General features: G+C 41.0%; 1 protein-coding gene across 1 annotated transcript in view; it reads left to right on the forward strand.

The window, feature by feature from the left end:
* The window catches only part of LOC136874103 (toll-like receptor 13), a 79,321-nt gene that overhangs the window by 3,741 nt on the left and 53,642 nt on the right, over nucleotides 1-21,938 (forward strand). The window contains exons 2-3 of the mRNA XM_067147655.2: nucleotides 9,344-9,666; nucleotides 19,856-21,203. Of these exons, the coding sequence (XP_067003756.2) occupies nucleotides 9,344-9,666; nucleotides 19,856-21,203 (1,671 nt within the window). The remainder of the gene's footprint in view (nucleotides 1-9,343; nucleotides 9,667-19,855; nucleotides 21,204-21,938) is intronic.

Consider the following 21,938-nt stretch of genomic DNA (forward strand, 5'->3'; position numbering starts at 1 on the left):
AATTTACTGCAAGCTATTAATATGAATGATGTTGAAATACGTTACCCAATATGTGGTTCGTTCAGAATACGTTATAGCCGCGATACAAAGAAATGAAATGATGATGTGAAATGGACGATTAAAACCCTATATATAATTTTAAAAATGACCTATCAGTGATGAAATATTTACATCTTATCAATTAATTATATAGTTCAATAATTGAATACATGCAGTGATGTCCCAAACATCACATATCCCTCTCCATGACACTGCCCTTGAGGCGGTAGAGGTGGGATCCCTCGCTGAGTCCGAGGATGAAACCAATCCTGGAGGGTAAACAGATTAAGAAAGAAAGAAAGAATGGAAGAAAGAAATTATTATTATTTTCTCTAGGCAGATAGAAGAATTAATACACAGTTCAAAAAATTACGGGAACAGGTTTTGCAACGTCTTGTATGTGAACGTTAATTTGGTAGATGGGTTCCAATGGTTGTACACCATACCTTGAGACCTTAGCTACTCAGGGTATGTCACATAGAAATTATACTCCATCTGTAGGCGTAGCCATATATTAAACTGTCAGGTGATCCCTCACAACAAAGTGAATAGCGGTGCGTACGTGTGTCGTGTGAGGTACACAGACTACTGCGGTCATTTCAGCACGTTGTACATAAACCAGCACATCCCATGAGACATCTTAACGAGGTTCAAGTCGCAAGGGCCGGGACTTTGGTCCAGGAAGGATGGACTTTTGGTCGTGTTGCTGTGGATCGCAGTTATTCAACGCTTGTGGAATCGCTACAATGAGACAGGCCAGTTCACAAGGAGGGTTGGATAAGGTCGTAGACGCGTGACAGCCCCACGGGATGAGCGATATCTGACCATCTGTGCGTTTTGGCGTCGTTCAGCAACTGCCAGATAACTGCAACCAGTGGCGTATGCTGGGATTAAGACATCGACTACCACTAGACTTAGGTTACCTCTTTTCGATGGTTGGTCGGGCTGAGTGGCTCAGACGGTTGAGGCGCTGGCCTTCCGACTCCAACTTGGCAGGTTCGATCCTGACTCAGTCCGGTGGTATTTGAAGGTGCTCAAATACGTCAGCCTCGTGTCGGTAGATTTACTGGCACATAAAAGAACTCCTGCGGGACTAAATTCCGGCACCTCGGCGTCTCCGAAAAACCGTAAAAGTAGTTAGTGGGACGTAAAGCAAATAACATTATTACTTATTCGATGATTGGTTTAGTGAACGTCAAGCCTTCAGCGTTTTGAGCTGCAGCCAGTAGGGAACGGAGAAGCCTGCTGTGTTGTGCAGGCTGCTTTACAGGCTACTGCCCTGGCCTCTGCTACCAGCAATGTTCAATCCCTGATCAGTGGAGATGGTAGTCTAAGGTTTAGCAAATGAAAGTCCAGCTTTGTGGCTAAATGGATAGAACGTTTGCCTTTGGTCGGATGGCCCCGGTTCAGTTTCCGAAATCAACCCCCTCATACTGTTAATTCACCTGACTTGGGGACTGGGTCTTTATGACGTCTTCGCCATTCATTTTGTCCCCATTAGGTCAGCACCAAGCCTATATAGATGCCATGCCCCATTATTATTATTATTATTATTATTATTATTATTATTATTATTATTATTATTATTATTATTATTAGTATTATTATTATTATTTTACAGCGGTCGTGCCCATCGTTTACTGGTTAATTAGCTTCCTCGGTAGATCAGTGGTGGTGTCCGACCCATGATCACGGGTTCGATTCCAACCAACAAAAGAAAACACTAAACCTGAAAGATGGCATTTCATTTAAGCAGATCTACCCAAAAAAAAATTAAATCTATATTGCTCCGTTAACAGCAGCCCTGCAGTCTCTTCCTACAAGGATGTAGAAGTAAATGGGAGTGAGGCATACCCGCACTCTCTTAGCTTATATCTTTAAGTCAGAAGTATGAGGTGAGGAAGTATATACGATGAGTAACGCACGGTTGATAGTTAACAGTGACGATCTGACGGACCGAAGCCTAGCTAACACCCCTATCCAACGCCGGTCCGCGCTCCTATCCGATATCCAGCAGCAAGCCGCGTGTGATGAGTCGAGGGGAGAGGGACGAGAGTCTGGGCTGCAATAAAAGTCTCCGATGCCTTGCTCTCAGAAATACGTGCGACGTCTTTTCTCACTGCTTTCGAGTTTTGTAAATGGAACAATGTTTCAGATGATTACATTATAACAAGCTTTAGACTTCCATCATTCTCAATTGAGATTTGGGTTCACTGATAGCCCTCAGTATACTCCACTGACTGCAACAAGACCTCAGGAGGGTCACTGGAGTCACGTTGCCTGACCAGACAGTAAGAAACAGGTTAAGCGAAGTGTTCTTACGACCCAGACGTCCTGTTCGAGTGCCCCGTTTAACGCAACAACATCGCGCAGCTCGCCTTCTATTTGCCCATACCGACGTCAAGTCGCCAATGGAGACCTGTGTTGTTCACAGACGAGTCCAGATTTCCCCTGACACAGCGTGATGGACGTCCACGTGTAAGGAGACTCCGTGGTGATCAGTACATGCCAAATGTTGTCCACGAAGACGACCGATTTGGACAAGGTTCTGTGATGGTGTGGGGTGGTATCAGTATTGACAGCCGCACGGATCTTGTCGTCGTCCGTGATATTCTTACCAGTGCGGGTTACGTCGAGCAGATACTGCTACAGTATGTGTTGGTTGCTGCGTACAGTGTTGGTCCTGAATTCGTACTCATGCACAACAATGTAGCGCACATCACCAGACCTGTCTTGCGAGAACTGGACATTCAAGAGATTGAATGGCTAGCAGTGAGTCCCGACCTTAATCCCATCGAGCATGTGTGACATTTCCAGTACACTAAAATTACATGGTTTTTCTCTTTCATCTTTCGATTTAGCCTACCTACCATTGAGGATTCCCCTCAAAATGAAGAGGAAACTCGGGAGGAAATCCAAGTTGGGGAACTAACACAGATGAGGGCTACAGGTAATGAAGAACAACGGGTTTTTATTATTGACGAAATTCTTCAGTTATTCCTGAATAATGGAGCATCTACAAGTGACTGCAAGGCATACTTTCTGGATGGACCAGGCGATACTGGAAAGACTTTTGTGTATCGGTGTTTAATCCAAAGTTGCATTAATTTAGGAATACAAGTCATTTCTGTAGGGTTGACTAGAATTGCTCCTATGTTGCTTCCTCAAGGTCGTACAGTTTACAGCCGATTTACTTTAAATTTACATGAACATTCTGTATCGAGTTTGATTGTGAATAGCAAAGAGGCTAATATTTTTCGTTCTGCTAAGCTCATCATTTGGGATGAAGCACTCATGGCAAAGAAACATTATTTAATGCGTATAAACCGGTTACTGAAAGTTATGTCCGGCTCCATGGCTAAATGGCTAGCGTGCTGGCCTTTGGTCACAGGGGTCCCGGGTTCGATTCCCAGCAGGATCGTGAATTTTAATCATCATTGGTTAATTTCTCTGGCACGGGGACTGGGTATGTGTGTGTCGTCTTCATCATCATTTCATCCTCATCACGACGCGCAGATCGCCTACGGGAGTCAAATTGGAAGACCTGCATCTGGCGAGCCGAACTTGTCCTCGGACACTCCCGGCACTAAAAGCCATACGCCATTTCATTTCACTGAAAGTTATAATGGGTAATGAGGTACCTTTCGGTGGAAAAATTATCATAATAGGATATTTCCGATAAGGATTATCTGTTGTTCCTCATGCACCAAGAGCTGCTATAGTAAAAATTCAATTAGGTTTTCGCCTCAGTGGCCACTTTTCAACATTTTCAAGCTTCAGAAAAATATGCGACCTAAGGGAGATAAATGTGAATTTACAGATTTCCTCTTGAAAATCGGTGTTGGTGAGAGAGAGAATCCACAAGGGATAGCTGCCCTAGAACAAAGGGTACCGTACGGTGACAGCATCAAATTATTATCTATTTTCGCACTATTTATCTTAGGATAAAATGAGCTTATATATTTTTTTAATTTTTAATTTCCCCTGTTGTAGCCCTACAGCTATCCCCGATCAGGAAAACTTTATTTTTCTTTACACATATAGTACAAATGATGATTTACCATTGACAAAGAATCTCGTAAAACATCTAAACAAATATATTTTAGATACGAAACGGGAATACCAAAACGAAGGAAGAAATTCATTGAAAATTTTGTGACAGATCCTCGCGCACCAGCAACTGGCGGGCATGTGATACTTTTCTTCAAAGTATTTAAAACAGGGTTCGTAGTGTCTCTTCGTTTCAGAATCAACTTCTTTGGCCTGTGAACTGTTACTCTCAAACCTTATTGTTGGATCAATAACAACCCCGATGTTTCTCTCCCTGTCAGTCGCGACAATGTCTGCACTTTTACTGGATCCATCACTAGAGATACAGTGCACTTCTTCAAAGACTTCAAATCTGCCAGATTTTTTGAGAAGTTCTGCAATACTGCTCCTGACCCTATGGTGCCTGTTATTACTCAATAGTTCCCCTTTCGAGCAGAAACCAAGAACATGAGGGAGAGTTTCCATCTCGTTGCAGTGACGGCAACTGTTTTCTTGGCTTCTACCTGGAACGCTTTGGACTGCTATCACATTGCAGTTCATTTTAATGGCATTAGTCCATTGGGAAGTTGAAAGTCCTTTCTTCGTTGTAATCCAGGTGTTTGATTGTGTCCATTCTGAAAAGTGGTAGTTTTTTCTATGTTTCAAACTGCTGATCTCTCAGTTTCTTCCGAAGAGTCTGTATCTTAGGTTGTTCATCGGGAGCAAAGCCAAGGCTTCTCAGACTACCCCTTATTTCTTGTTGAAAATTTCTTGTTTGTACCAGAAGTGGGTCAACAACACAGTCCAGTCTGTTACAGATGTTAATGTGTTGAAGGAAAGATTCCCATGACGCTCTCATAACGCCCAATCCACGAACTTTATTTGAGCTGTAGAGCATACAATCTGGACAATCCGTTGGTAAACCAATTATTTCCTTTACTGTACTTCTGATTAATTTATCGACATCGTCTAAAAACCCGCGTCTGAGTTTCGATAAGGGTGCACACTGTAAAGGATAAATCAAACTCGGTCAAATGTATTGATTTATAATGTTAATTTTCTGATCTGGTTTAAGAAAAGTTGAGTTCACAAGTCTCGATAAATTGTCGTTTAGTTTAGTTATAATGTTCCTTTCATCTAATATTATTTCATTGTTGTATGTAACACCCAAATATTTAAGGTTTTCCTGCTTATCAATAGATGACACCTGAGGTCCACTGATAATCCTAATAACAACGTTTATCAGTTGCCCATTCTCAATAACTATAGCTTTTGATTTAGAAGTATTCAGTGTGAGGCCTACTTTGGAAAGGCATTGGCTTACTGTGTCAATCATAAGCGCTGCTGATTTTTTGTCTTTAGATATTAACGCAATATCATAAGCAAAACCTAGCGCTGCCACGTTGTCCATATCTTTCACAAGATTGTAGCCGAATTGAGGAGCATGTTCTAAGTCGTTTAACTCTCTTAATATGAAATCAACTGCCAAATTAAACAGAAGAGGCGATCTTTGAGCTACTCCCCTATGAACTTGAATTTCCTTAGTTCGAGTGATCGCGTCTATTTCCACATGAATCGAATTATTCCTGAAAAGAGATATTATTAAAGACTATAGCTTCTTGGGAACAGATGTCAAATTTAGTGCATATTCCAAATGATTATGATCAATATTATCGAACGCTTTGGATACATCTAGAAAAGTGATGCAACAATTTTTTTTTTTTTTTTTTTTTTTTTTTTTTTTTTTTTTTTTAAGTTTCGCATCTTGAAGACAACTGTTGACCAAATATGAATTTATGAATGTACCTGGTGTAGACACAAAACCTCTTTGATGGGTTGGTAAGTCAATGAAAGGCCTAATTTTTCTTGCCAGACTTCTTTCGATGATCCTTCTTAAAATAGAAAAAATTGTTATTGGACGCCAGTTACTAATTACGTTTGGATCTCCTGATTTAAATAACAGGATAGTACGACCTCTTCTAAAACTTCGCGGAACATAATCCCAGGTTATCATTATATTTGCTATAATACTGATGATTTTCGAACATTCGATTTCCTTTATGACCTTAAGAAATACTCGATCAGGGCCAGGAGCAGTATCAACATTTATTCCCTTCATAGCTTGTTGAATCTCCTCGTCTGTCACGGAACAGTCATATTCGTTATTCTCATCATCAGAAGAAGTGTAGTTACTTAGAACAGCAGGATTTTCTGTCCCTATGGAATTTGAATAGAAGTCATATACTTCCGAAGCAGGAAGTGTACATTGTTTACCTTCAGTATTTGTCATAATATTTTGAACAACCTTCTTTCTTCTATAATAGAAATAATGTTGAATCAGATAAGAACTTAATCGACTTGCCTTCTTCGATAATTTCAAATAGCATTACCATGGCATTAATAGGGTAGTTTCAGATCTACTTCCAGGATATTCAAGATCTTAAACGAGTGTGAATACATTGGTAACTGAAGAAGAAAGTGAAGTTTTGCAGTTTCCCACTGAATTTTTTAACAACCTTGAGGTGAGTGGTCTACCTGAAAGGAGGTGCTATTGCAATGCTCCTTTGGAATTTCAATCCAACTAAGGGATTACTGAACGGGGCGAGGTTAATAGTCAGAAAAATGTACGACAATATCATAGATTTAGAAGTTGTAACGGGTGAGAAGAGTGTGCTACCTCGCGTGGATTTGTCACCATCTGACATTACAATGCCCTTCTCTTTTAAACGACGACTATTTCCAATTACCTTAGCGTTTTGTAATAGATCAACAAAGCACAAGGTCAAACACTTCTTCGAGTTGGAATCTATTTGCCTGGTCCTGCTTTTAACCACGGACAATTGTATATTGCCTTATCGCGAGAAAAAACATTTAAGAATGTAAAAGTAGAAATTAAACCTAAGGGTCGGCGCACAGCGAACATTGTGTGGATGGAAGTATTGTGAAATAAATGTTATAAACTAGTACGTAATGTCATTATTTTTGAATGCTAATAGTCCAAAATAATGCTGCGGAGGAGCGTGGGCGCCCTAATATTAACTTATTTGCCATTTACTGGTCATGATTACTGTCATTCGCATTACTTTTCCAATTAACATTTGATAAATTGGGATCATCCGTAATAATCACATTCCTTTCCATATCGTTTCCCACATAGCTTATTATCTTATCAAATAATTATTTCCCGGTCTGTACACTCCAGAGATATCAAGTTGCCTATAATATTTAGATATGAGCCTTACACCTAGAATTTCATGTTTGTCGTCTTTAACTTTTTCGTAGCTTACAAATTCTTCTTTTCCAGAATGAATACACCCCTCCTACCATTCCTATCCCATTTCTACGATACACACTCCAGTTCCGTGAGAAAATGTTTGCTTCCATTATATCATTTCTTAGCCACGATTCAACTCCTTAAATTGACAGTACAACACTAACATTTTTATGTCATCCCTACTTGACTTCCAGATCCCTGTACCCGTATCACCGCTCCCTAGATCATGCGTACATACATATATACAGACAGACAGAACTTACGGAAAATTAAAAAGTGCACTTCCTTGTTAGTGTGGACACGACCTATACAGAAATACCACTCTTTTTTAAATTCTGAGCAATGTACAGATAAAATTTAGAGAGATTGTAAATTTATTTATTTATTTAGTTATTTATCTGTGTCTTTATAAAGTGGCGTAGTTAGGGCTGTTGTTCCTCTCTTAGATTCTACATTTAATCACATACAATTTTTTTATTTTTACAGTATCATTTTAAAATATTGTGGTAATTCACTACAATTAATGGGAGAAACCATGTAAATCAGATAAAGAGCAATAATAATAGAATTAATTATGATTACTGTTAATGAAAAATATAGGATTGATAGGGAGTTAGCAATTAAAAAATTCAAATTAATAACTAAAGAATGTCTAAGTTATTACTACAATGTCTACTATCTAAAAGGAAAACGTATTCTAATATGAAGAAAAATGAAATGAACTGAATATGACTACGGTAAATCTGAGTTCACTAAACACCATGTTACTATATTATTGTGTTACTATGTTTTCTATTCTGAGAAACCAATGCACAACCTTAAGTGAGAAGAGTAAAACGTAAATGGGATAGCCTGAGATACCTACATTTAATATATATAATTTTTGGTATCATTTACACATCATTCACACATGTCTTCATTCAAATTAGTTGTAAGTGTTCTGGAGGGATTTACGGTAGGGTCCTTGATGAGCAATATCTACTGGAATCGTATTCCGTAACCTCGAAGCAGTGACCAGGAAGAAATAGCTGTAAATATTTGTTCGATGAGGTGATATTTCGAGCAGCGATCCGGAGCGAGTATTAATTTCGTGGAATGAAGAAAGAAGTCTAAAATTGGACGATAGATACGTGGGGCCGTTTGTACAATCCAAGTGGTAGACGAGAGTCATTTGTTGGGTGTTTCTACGGTCGTTTAAAAGTAACCACCTCGTCGCCATAAGACCTGTCTGTGTCGGTGCGACGTAAAGCCACTAGCAAAAAAAAAAAGTGTAACCATCCTGGCTTTTTGTAGTATGGTGTTATACAAGCATCAATGCCTGAGCTGGAAGGCACATAGAATGCAGGAGTTCTGTGCACGTTGTAGCTTTGCAACTTGTTCACAGGTTAGGTCAATAAGTACACGTCACAGTAGTCAAAGATTGGCGTGGTGCGCATACATACAGTCAGAAATTAAAGTGTCCTTGTTACTGTAGACATGACGGGCACAGAAATACCATTCTCTTTTAATTTCTGAGCACTTTATATATACTTTATATATACAGATGTACTAAATTAACGTACTTTATAATTTAAGGAGATTGTAAATTTATTTATTTATTTATTTATTTATTTATTTATTTATTTATTTATTTATTTATTTATTTATTTATTTATTTATTTATTTATTTATTTATTTATTTATTTATTTATTTGTAAACTGGCGTAGTTAGGGTTCTTGTCCCTCTCTTATATCCTACACTTAGTCACATACAATTTTTAGATTGTTACAGTATTCGTTTAAAAGATCCCCCTAGCGCTAATAAAAGCGCGCACGTATGTGGACAAAGGCTTATCTTTTGATAGCACGACCAAACAAAAGTCGTCACTGTAATTGCAGTGACACTGGTTACTATGGACTCTACAACCTCATAGTCTATACACTCACAAGTGTATGGGGTTTATGACTGAGGACAGTTTCACATCTCATGAGGAGTAATACTATATTATGTTTTGTTCACAGGGAATGCATTGCTATCTTCATACCAGTGCCAGGTTTTATGGATACAGCCTTATTCAACTATTCTCCATTTAATGAGGAGTTTTGGAATTACGTCCAGGATGACACAGTTTTCCAAAAGGATTGGATCTGGCGAATGAACTTCAAGTCTACCCGAGCTAGCGGTTCTATCAACACGTCTTGGGTATCTCGAATGAATCTTAGTAGCTTAGTTGAGCTACAATTCCTTGGCAACGACTGGAAACGACCTGAAACTCTTATGGGATCATTAGCAAATCTGGGAAAACTGGACTTGTCCTACAATAACATCGAAATAATGCCCAACGGTGAGTAACTGAGGGTTGTTAATTTTCTTGTTTTGTTTTTTTTAATATCTGAAACCATCTCTTTTCTGTTTCGACTCGGTTAATTTATAACTGTTAAGGGGGACCAATACATTTGACCGACCAATTTGATTTTTCAATTCATTTTTCATTTAAAATTGAACTTTTCTCTTTATAACAGTGTAAACTGTTGGTTAATATCGTCAGTACTTACGGAATTATGACCAAAAACGTGAAGCCGTGTTCCCCAAATAAGCCCTTTATCAGTAAGTTTGTCGCTCGTCTTCCGTAACTTTTGTTTTTCAGAACCGTTTACCTGATAACTCTGAAAGTTTTTAAAATATTAAAATGAAATTTTCCAGTAATCTGTGCCTACCTGCGGAAATGTTTCGCTGGATCTTAGAGTATAACAAGACTTGTAAGTGTGACAGATGGAGCAATCTGTATACTGTTTCACAGAAGAAATGGTGACTTGGACGGATTAGATGGGATTGTAACGCAGGGTTTTACACCACCAACACCTTCCGATTCATGCTTGTGGTTAACTGTTTAAGCAGACTACACCGAACTGAAGCTCGTCTATGTGGTTAAATATCAATTTTTAGAGTCAATAGAGTTTTTGCACTCATGTTCTTTAATGGGTAAACACCTATTATATCTTTAGTGCCTGAACGTTTCATTAATAAGGTCACCATCATTGTGTGAAGTGTTGCTATGCCATGTCAACATTATGTTGACGTTAGCAGGAGTACCAGGATTAAATTCCGGCACTTCGACGTCCCAGTAAACCGTAAAAACTGTAGTTAGTGGGACGTAAAGCCAATAACATTATTATTTCGGGTGTACTTTCCTTTCATGTGGGTGCTGAATATAAGAAATTGTCCATCACTTCAAAAATAAGGCAAAATTATGTTTCATAGTTCTCATGAGAGCGAATAAATTGAGGAATTTCGCACCTTAATTTATACTGAAACATTGAAAATGACTTGATAAATATAATTTTAACAGTTTTATCATGTATACTCTTCTATCCAGTGAAGAGAACTCTAAGAGAAACCGTTATTTGACTAATTGAAATTTATAAATAATAAGCTTGTTTTTCTCTTTTCTAGTAGAATATACGCGATTCTAGTTGATTATATGTGGTGCGTACTAATTGGAGAAGCGTTTTCGTACGTGAAAAAAGTGATTTTCCGTATGATGTTACATTTTATGTTAAATTACCGCCGTTTATATAATACTAGCTGATGTACCCGTGCTTCGCTACGGGATTCTCAGAAAGACTGACTTTTTGGTTTTCCTAACTGAAGTCAACATAGGTCACTACAAAAACGTCAGTAGGAATGTAGCGATTAAAAGCAATGTTATATCATATAAAACACTCGATCAAATGAAAACCCCCACATTTTCTCACTTTTAACGAACAGTACTACAGCGCCGATCTAACAGTCCAAAGTTTCAGAGCTGGAATGACCAGGCCGCAGAGAGCCGTGAACACTTCTCTGCCATTATTCCGTAACATATGCACACTGCTCATTCCATTCAGTGCCTCAGAGTAGGGATTCAATAGTTCGAATGTTATGATGAACCAGTGTGTTACGTACCAGTGGTATCAGAAAATTTATGAACCACAGGAATGGCATGCTAAAGAAGAAAGTTATCTAACTCCCCAGCTACTTCTCGCCAATATTCAAGCAGGCTGTTACACTCGGTACGACCGGGCGAGTTGACCGTGTGCTTAGGGGCGCTCAGCTGTGAGCTTGCATGCGGGAGATAGTGGATTCGAACCCCACTGTCGGCAGCGCAGAAGATGGCATTCCGTTGTTTCCCTTTTTCACACCAGGCAAATGCTGCGGCTGTACCTTAATTAAGGCCAAGACCGCTTCCTTCACACTCCTGGCCCTTTCCTATCCCATCGTCGCCATAAGACCTATCTGTATCGGAGCGACGTAAAGCAAAGTTTAAAAAAAAACGGTACGCAGCAATAATCCTATCTATCCGAGATGAGTGGCAACAGGAGATACAAAGCACATCACAACAAACAACGGTCCATTAAGGCCACGGCCGCTTCCTTCCACTTCCTAGGCCTTTCCTATCCCATCGTCGCCAAAAGACCTATCTGTGTCGGTGCGACGTAAAACAAATAGCAAAAAAAACAAAAAAACAACGGTCAATATAATGTTATTGTTGATCAATTTTATGAGCTTTCTATATTGTAGGCCTTTAAATTTAGTTTTCTTTCGACTCTGTGATATTAGGGCGTCTTAAAAATATTTATAGCGTAGATTTTAGTTCATTATTCTCCGACTTTACATACCTATTTTCATCAAATTCTGTTTACCAATCTTCCTGTGACCCGGTGCTGATATAGACTTAGTAACAAAAATCCAAATTCATGAATATCTCTGTGATCATAGCCTATACGGTAACAATGTAGAAGACATAAATGATCGAAAATTTAATACCATATAACTTTAGTTATGTAGTATTTATCGATACGACCACTAAAAACATAAATATTTGAGAATTACATTTTTGGCCTTCCCCTAAACTACCATTTAACTCAGCATTAATAACATTATTTATGGCCTAGATTATAGCGCCTTACTCCCCGACTTTGCGTACCGATTTTCATTAAGATAGGACCACCAATATCATAAATACTTGAGAGTTAAATTACTGGCCTTCCCCTAAGCCATCATTTTTCTCAGCGTGAATATAATTATTTATAGCCTAGATTGTAGCAACGTATTCTTCAACTTTGCCTACCGATTTTCATTAAGATACAACCACTAATAACATAAATATTTGAGAATAAATTGTTATGCCTTCCCCTAAACTACCATTTCACTCAGCGTGAATAACATTGCTTATCGCCTAGATTATAGCAACTTATATCTCACCTTTTTATACCGATTTTCGTCAAGATAGGACCATTAATAAAATAAATATTTCAGAATAACTTTTAGGCCTTCCCCTAAACTACCATTTTACTCAGCGTGAATAAAATTATTTATAGCCTAAATTGTAGCGACTTACACTGACTGACAGAGCAAATGCAACACCAAGAAGGAGTGGTCAGAACTTTATGCCAATTGCAGGGTAGACTGACGTCACTGAGGTATGCTCATGATGTGAAATGCGCCGCTGTGCTGCGCACGTAGCGAACGATAAATGGGACACGGCGTTGGCGAATGGCCCACTTCGTACCGTGATTTCTCAGCCGACAGTCATTGTAGAACGTGTTGTCGTGTGCCACAGGACACGTGTATAGCTAAGAATGCCAGGCCGCCGTCAACGGAGGCATTTCCAGCAGACAGACGACTTTACGAGGGGTATGGTGATCGGGCTGAGAAGGGCAGGTTGGTCGCTTCGTCAAATCGCAGCCGATACCCATAGGGATGTGTCCACGGTGCAGCGCCTGTGGCGAAGATGGTTGGCGCAGGGACATGTGGCACGTGCGAGGGGTCCAGGCGCAGCCCGAGTGACGTCAGCACGCGAGGATCGGCGCATCCGCCGCCAAGCGGTGGCAGCCCCGCACGCCACGTCAACCGCCATTCTTCAGCATGTGCAAGACGCCCTGGCTGTTCCAATATCGACCAGAACAATTTCCCGTCGATTGGTTGAAGGAGGCCTGCACTCCCGGCGTCCGCTCAGAAGACTACCATTGACTCCACAGCATAGACGTGCACGCCTGGCATGGTGCCGGGCTAGAGCGACTTGGATGAGGGAATGGCGAAACGTCGTGTTCTCCGATGAGTCACGCTTCTGTTCTGTCAGTGATAGTCACCGCAGACGAGTGTGGCGTCGGCGTGGAGAAAGGTCAAATCCGGCAGTAACTGTGGAGCGCCCTACCGCTAGACAACGCAGCATCATGGTTTGGGGCGCTATTGCGTATGATTCCACGTCACCTCTAGTGCGTATTCAAGGCACGTTAAATGCCCACCGCTACGTGCAGCATGTGCTGCGGCCGGTGGCACTCCCGTACCTTCAGGGGCTGCCCAATGCTCTGTTTCAGCAGGATAATGCCCGCCCACACACTGCTCGCATCTCCCAACAGGCTCTACGAGGTGTACAGATGCTTCCGTGGCCAGCGTACTCTCCGGATCTCTCACCAATCGAACACGTGTGGGATCTCATTGGACGCCGTTTGCAAACTCTGCCCCAGCCTCGTACGGACGACCAACTTTGGCAAATGGTTGACAGAGAATGGAGAACCATCCCTCAGGGCACCATCCGCACTCTTATTGACTCTGTACCTCGACGTCTGCGTGCATCGCCGCTCGCGGTGGTCCTACATCCTACTGAGTCGATGCCGTGCGCATTGTGTAACCTGCATATCGGTTTGAAATAAACATCAATTATTCGTCCGTGCCGTCTCTGTTTTTTTCCCAACTTTCATCCCTTTCGAACCACTCCTCCTTGGTGTTGCATTGTCACTGTCAGTCAGTGTATTTCCCAACTTTTCATACCGATTTTCATTAAATTCTCTTCAGCCTTTTTCTCGTAATGCGTGTACATACATACATACATACATACATACATACAGACAGACAGACAGACAGAAATTACGGAAATTTTAAAAAACGCATTTTCTTGTTACTGTGGGGACGACTGATACAGAAATACCATATTTTTAAAATTCTGAGCAATGTACAGACAAAACTCCTATTTTATATATGTAGATGTTCGTGATATTTTCATGTTAGCCAGTACCAGCAGTCCGGCTACTTCGACCGCCATGTTTTTAAAAATATTACGGTCTGAGGATTGCAGTCGGTCTTGGTCTATTGTAGCATGCGGTTTGCATTGACATTAGCTTCTATCGACGTCCAAAACTGATTGTGGTTCCACTATTTCTAACAGTAACAACAATTTATTATTGTTCCGAGAGTTGGGTGTAATTTTTCATACAGCAACTCTCCTACTTGAACTCAGTCTTTTTCAAGTTTCCGAACGACAAGCAAAATCTGATCAGAAGGAAAGCGTGGACTAAATCTTTGAAACGAATCACGAAGGATGAAAAACCGAGGACACTTCTCTCTTAATCCTCTTACATAATTTCGTTGTCTTCTTCCTCCTACACTGCCAAATTCCAATCCTCACTCGATACGGCTCCAACTTAATCCCCATTCCTCAGCACTCGCTCAGCACATCCGTTCACACTGCTTACTCAGTCGAGACTGTAATGTTTCATGTGATATTGTAAGAACTGTTAGTGATAGGCGACGACGTGATTTTCATGACTAGGTAAGTAGTTAGAGTAGATGGGATGTACTTGTCAGACGTATCAATACCACGACTATGTAAAATAAATTATACAAGGGATGCCACAGTCTTCATGTAGCCTAATGTATGTTGTTATGTCACAATATAGTGGATATGCAAATGATATCAGTAAATATAGTGGATATGCAAATGATATCAGTATTATGGTAAGAGGGACAGGTCCCTACTAATTTGTAGTAAAAGTGTAATATTTGCAGTGTTGAATGATTTTGGCTTGGGAATGTCAGAATGAAATTCAGGAGTATGCGTTAAGGTTAAGAGTGTTATATCGTAAACATTGAAAAACAGGCAATTATGTGGCAACTCTCGTGTGTATAAAGTTTATTAACCAATGATTTCTCTCAGTGATTAAAATTGTGTAGTGAATTCGGTATAAATCCGTTCTTATTATTTATTAGATTAGTGTATTCGTCGTTCTATAGTACCCTATTTCCAAGATATTTATGTCACATGCCCATTTTATTTATCGAACAGAACCATGAACCGTATGCTCTTGAGCGTAGCCGTTGCGCTGAATGAAGGTAGGGAGGATGGGACTTCGATGCCCGGGTTTGATTCTCCGAAGTTCTTCATCCATGAGATTTCCATCCATGACATATTTTTGAAGCAGAATTTTATACTTAGTACTCTGTCGAGGCCCAGGACAGGTACAATACTGACTATTGAAGTTTTTAAGTTAACCGATTAACCGGTTAACCAATGTTTGGTTGATGCATATTCGGTAATCGATATTTTACTGTACTTACGTTTTTCAATATTCCAGCATATGTTACTTTACCTATCACATAGGAAGTGCGAACGTCGAAGCAACGAAAGGCTTCTCGTAATGAAAGCATTACAAACATACAAATCACATAAATATTCTTGTGCGTGTAAATGACACAAATTGCACTATGTTAACTATCTAAAGAGAATCCATTTTGCTATTAACATTATGAATTTAGCAAAGTAGCAACTGACATTGCCTTTGACTGGACTTTTCTTTGGCATGAGGGAAACAATTCCCAAATCTTTCATCACATGGCGACAAAAATATAAACTAGCGAGAAGCCTACAAGATGAGATAGTCGTCTCACTCATCAAGTACTCCGTTTCGATTCTTCGTCACCATTTATATGGAGTTCATGCCATTTAACATGGTTAATTGTAACCTATCAATTTTTTAAACATTAATCTTTTTATCTTCCCTCAAAATTGTTATTGTGTATTATTCTGTGTCTTATGGCAAATCTAGGGTGTCCTGGATCAGACTAAATAAATAAAAATGTCACTGGTATTTTTTTCATATGTTGGTATGTCTCTCTCCGTGTCCCGTTTCCTTACCCATCATTTTTATGCACGAGTAACGGGTCCCTTTCTTCCAAAATCCTTGGCTTGGGATGGGATTACCAAAACATGCAATTTCTTTTATGTACAACTCTTAACTTCGTCATAGATTGCATGATTTTCATACTTGTAATGTAGCCTGCTGGTATATTTAACGTCTAATTGTAAAGGTGTAAGCAGTTATTTGGAATATGTTAGAAAATGTGAAACTGCATCCTCATTATACGAGGGCTGTAAATAAAGTACTGGCAACGTAGTCCAGACACTCGCAGGAGATAAGGCATGCGCAAATAAGATATGGAAGTGGGCAGGTGGCGCTGTTCTCTACGTCAGACACACACTATACCCTCCTCTCATTTCATGCATGCATGACACATATACACTGACTGACAGTGACAATGCAACACCAAGGAGGAGTGGTTCGAAAGGGATGAAAGTTGGGGAAAAAACAGAGACGGCACGGACGAATAATTGATGTTTATTTCAAACCGATATGCAGGTTACACAATGCGCACGGCATCGACTCAGTAGGATGTAGGACCACCGCGAGCGGCGATGCACGCAGAAACACGTCGAGGTACAGAGTCAATAAGAGTGCGAATGGTGTCCTGAGGGATGGTTCTCTATTCTCTGTCAACCATTTGCCACAGTTGGTCGTCCGTACGAGGCTGGGGCAGAGTTTGCAAACGGCGTCCAATGAGATCCCACACGTGTTCGATTGGTGAGAGATCCGGAGAGTACGCTGGCCACGGAAGCATCTGTACACCTCGTAGAGCCTGTTGGGAGATGCGAGTAGTGTGTGGGCGGGCATTATCCTGCTGAAACAGAGCATTGGGCAGCCCCTGAAGGTACGGGAGTGCCACCGGCCGCAGCACATGCTGCACGTAGCGGTGGGCATATAACGTGCCTTGAATACGCACTAGAGGTGACGTGGAATCATACGCAATAGCGCCCCAAACCATGATGCCGCGTTGTCTAGCGGTAGGGCGCTCCACAGTTACTGCCGGATTTGACCTTTCTCCACGCCGACGCCACACTCGTCTGCGGTGACTATCACTGACAGAACAGAAGCGTGACTCATCGGAGAACACGACGTTCCGCCATTCCCTCATCCAAGTCGCTCTAGCCCGGCACCATGCCAGGCGTGCACGTCTATGCTGTGGAGTCAATGGTAGTCTTCTGAGCGGACGCCGGGAGTGCAGGCCTCCTTCAACCAATCGACGGGAAATTGTTCTGGTCGATATTAGAACAGCCAGGATGTCTTGCACATGCTGAAGAATGGCGGTTGACGTGGCGTGCGGGGCTGCCACCGCTTGGCGGCGGATGCGCCGATCCTCGCGTGCTGACGTCACTCGGGCTGCGCCTGGACCCCTCGCACGTGCCACATGTCCCTGCGCCAACCATCTTCGCCACAGGCGCTGCACCGTGGACACATCCCTATGGGTATCGGCTGCGATTTGACGAAGCGACCAACCTGCCCTTCTCAGCCCGATCACCATACCCCTCGTAAAGTCGTCTGTCTGCTGGAAATGCCTCCGTTGACGGCGGCCTGGCATTCTTAGCTGTACATGTGTCCTGTGGCACACGACAACACGTTCTACAATGACTGTCGGCTGAGAAATCACGGTACGAAGTGGGCCATTCGCCAACGCCGTGTCCCATTTATCGTTCGCTACGTGCGCAGCACAGCGGCGCATTTCACATCATGAGCATACCTCAGTGACGTCAGTCTACCCTGCAATTGGCATAAAGTTCTGACCACTCCTTCTTGGTGTTGCATTTGCTCTGTCAGTCAGTGTACCTCGACATCACGTAACTCGTTCTTTTTTCTATTATCTAGGCCAAAGAGCCGCGTGTTCAGCTGGTATCCGCCTACCCCTCGACGGTGTCGGAGTTGAAATAACTATTTGATTGATTGATTGATTGATTGATTGATTGATTGATTGATTGATTGATTGATTGATTGATTGATTGATTGATTGATTGATTGATTGATTGATTGATTGATTGATTGATTGATTGATACTGTTGTCAATGTGTAGTGTACAGTTCACGGGCATCCAGTTGGGAGTGTCATTGCTGTGAAGCGGTGAAGTGAAAAGTGTGGTGTCGTGTCCTCCCGGGGACATGAACTCAGGACAGCTATTCCCTCCGAGGATCGAACCGGAAGGAACGTAGGAGGAATTGTTGTACCTGATACATTAGAATTAGCTTAGAATTCAGTACTTGATTACAGATATAGTCACACCTAGTAGAAAAGAGATTGTAATATATTTCATATTCACATAGTTGAGAATTGTAGTAGTCATATTTCAACTTATTGGGACATCTTGAGCAAGGGAAGTTGTCACAAGTCTAGAGTCACAAGCACGAGGATATGAGTCATGTTGACCCAGTACATACGTCAGGTTGTGGACAATATTAAGACGTACAGGAAATACACAGAAAATACTGGCCTCTGATTGGTCAGAACTACGGAAAGTTCTGTGGTCACGTAGATAGAATATTCTACAAACTTCGGGAACAACTGGGTGGAGCCGCTGAGACTATATAAACTCGAGAAAACCGCTGCTGAGGGCTTCTACTAATAATTCGCGGACCAGTTGCAATCAGAACCCTTGTTGGTCGACAGGGTGATTACGCAATGAATAATAATAATTTTTCTCGAAATTACTCTTCGAGGAAGATAGCTACTTGACAACTTCTCGCTCAAGACTTGCCAAAGTACATAATTGTATATACTTCAGCCGAGAATAGAAATTTCATCGTGAGATTCTACTCCATTGCTTATCCTTCTTCTCTGCACCTTAGTTGAAACTTCCCAACCCTAAAGTTTCAACCGCTCGGGAACGATCCAACCAACCTGACTATCTCCTACAAGCTCTGATCCTGTCTGTCGCGACAGTGGATTTCACCGCTCTAAAGCACGTTTTCAAAAGGTGATCAGCGTTCGTGGATCAAAATTAACTTTGTCCGTGGCAAAAGTGCATCAGAATGTTATGGAGGATTTCGTGAAGCCTGTGGCGAGAATGCAATACCGTATACGACGGTTGCACGATGGGTCAAGTTATTTCGTATGGTTCGGATTGAGACTGCGGATTTGCACCAGACAGGTGCTCAAGATTACATTACTCAAGATCTTGTAACACCCTCCGTACTCACCAGACATGAGTTCTTGTGACCTCGACCTGTTTCCGAAGTTGAAGGGACCCCTCCTAGACCGCACAATAGGACGCTTCATCGCTGCAATCAACAGAGAACGCCTTGCCAGCGGTCCCCAAAGGTTTCCCGACACTTGGCAAAAGTGGGTGACTACATTTAAGGAATGCAATTGCACTTGTTAATTCATTAAATATTTCGTTCAATCAGTATTGCCACTACTTTACTTACAGCCTTCGTACCTCAGGGTCGTTTATGGCTCATCCAAGAAAACACTTCCCACTTAGTGATTATGAACATATATTGAATCACGTTATATGGATTTTTGGGGAAGGGGAAATAATCGCGGGCATAAATTGGTTAATGCACTTCATTATTTCCATATCGTTATTTATATAGTATATTTATGCTGTTTCAGATACGATTGACCGCCTACCACAGCTGTATTATCTCCTTCTGGGTCACAACAATATCTCTAAACTGCCGTATGGTGTGGAGAAACTCAAACGAATTCACATAGTTGATTTAACGAATCCTCTCGGAAATGCCACGCTGTCGATGTCCGATGACGATATATCGACATTGAATAGAGTCGTAGTCTTAGGTTTAGAAAGAACGAAACTAGAAGCAAACGTAACCAACATAATCAGCCTACCTAACCTCAAGTTCTTAAACTTGAGTGGATGTTTTATAGGAAACATTGATGATGAATCTACGGATAATCTAATGCAAAATTCACAATTAGAACAAATAGATTTCTCATTTAACAATATTGACGAAATTCCCATGCGTGTTTTTTCTAAAACTAAAAAATTACTACGGTTACATCTACACCACAATAAACTTAAGTCTTGTTCAAATGATTCCCTCAACAATTTAGTCGAACTAAAATACCTTGATATGTCATGGAACAAACTTGATAGTATTCACCAGGATTGTCTCTTTAAACTTCATAAGCTAGAAGAGTTGGATTTCTCTTGGAATAAAATATCATCACTTCATATTTCAATGTTTAGGAATGCGACGAAATTAAAACGATTGATATTGTCACATAACAGCTTGTCTTTCATATATCCCAAAGTTTTATTGCCATTGAAAGATTTAACATTTCTAGACTTATCATTCAACCACTTACTAAAGGAACCCATCATCGGTGAGAATACTTTAGACAACGTACTGTTGGCAAATAACCGCATAACTGAAATTTATAACATGACATATTTCACGAAGCACATAGATAACCTGGACCTCTCAGGGAATCTCATCCGAAAAGTACAATTTCATAACGTGAATACCTTAAACTTATCTTACAATTCTTTAACACACATATCTAAGGAAATGTGGGAATATTTGGACAACTTAACAACTGTCGATTTAGGGCATAATCAATTCGACTGTTGTCATAATGACACTCCGTTTTTGCAGCAGAAGCTAAGAAGTCCAAATCATATCAGGTATTTGGGAAGAAATGAAAGTAGATCGTTTACTTGTTTCATAAACCATCAGGAAGTTCAACTCGAGAAGTTTGAGTACAACACTTCACTTTGCTTAGAAGAAAGCATGGCTGATCCAACTAATCTCTATATTGAAGTTGGAGTAGCCGTCTTATTCCTCTTCTCCTTGGTGATTGTGACCATGGCGCTGTTATACTTCTATCGTACTGAGTTAACTTACATCAGCCACCTATTCAAGATGAAGAAACGAGGATGGGAAAAGGATGAGGAACGCTACAATGCCTGCACTTACGATGCCTTCGTTTGTTACAGGTAAGAAGTTTACACTACTCATTATTAACGTCCATTACATCGGGGATGCCACCTTTTAACCCTGAAATTCGGAACTTAGGATCATAAATCATTATACGAAGGTTGGGCGTAAGTCATAGAAACTTTTCTTTTTCGCACGAATGTGGGATCTACCACACAAATGGAGATATGCAGATGGGAGTATGGCGCGTAAGGTGCTGTGCAATGTACAAATAATGCCGCGTAGGTTTTACCAGGTGCAGGGTATAAAAACGCCATGAAGTCCTTCGGCTACATAATGCTTATTCTCAGAGAGTACAGTAACCTTTACGGCAAACCCTCAAAGTAGTCCCTTAGATTGTCCACAACACATTGGCAATGATGCGGGGGAGTCGGACACGAGTCGCCTCACCATGTGTGAATTTTGCAATCTCGTGTTTCACAGCGGTGGGAATATCCTCTCGTGTCCCAAACCGTCTTCCACGCAATGGTTCATTCACTTTGGAGATGAGGTCAAGATCGTACGGTGAGTATGACGGGTGTTCGAGTACTTCCCACCCAGTTAGCACCGTACAGCCTCTGCTGCGTGCGGTCTGGCGTTGTCATGGTGAAGGATGACATTGTTGAGAAGGAGATTGTAGTGGTGATTATTGTTTTAAGAGGAAGTACAAGGCAACCATCCTCTAACACTAGTCGGAGAGAAAAACAAATGAAGGGGCCAGCAAGGACGTGAAAATGAAAGACTCCTTAGGTAGA

This window comes from Anabrus simplex, chromosome 5, assembly GCF_040414725.1.
Source record: "Anabrus simplex isolate iqAnaSimp1 chromosome 5, ASM4041472v1, whole genome shotgun sequence".
Lineage (NCBI taxonomy): Eukaryota > Metazoa > Arthropoda > Insecta > Orthoptera > Tettigoniidae > Anabrus > Anabrus simplex.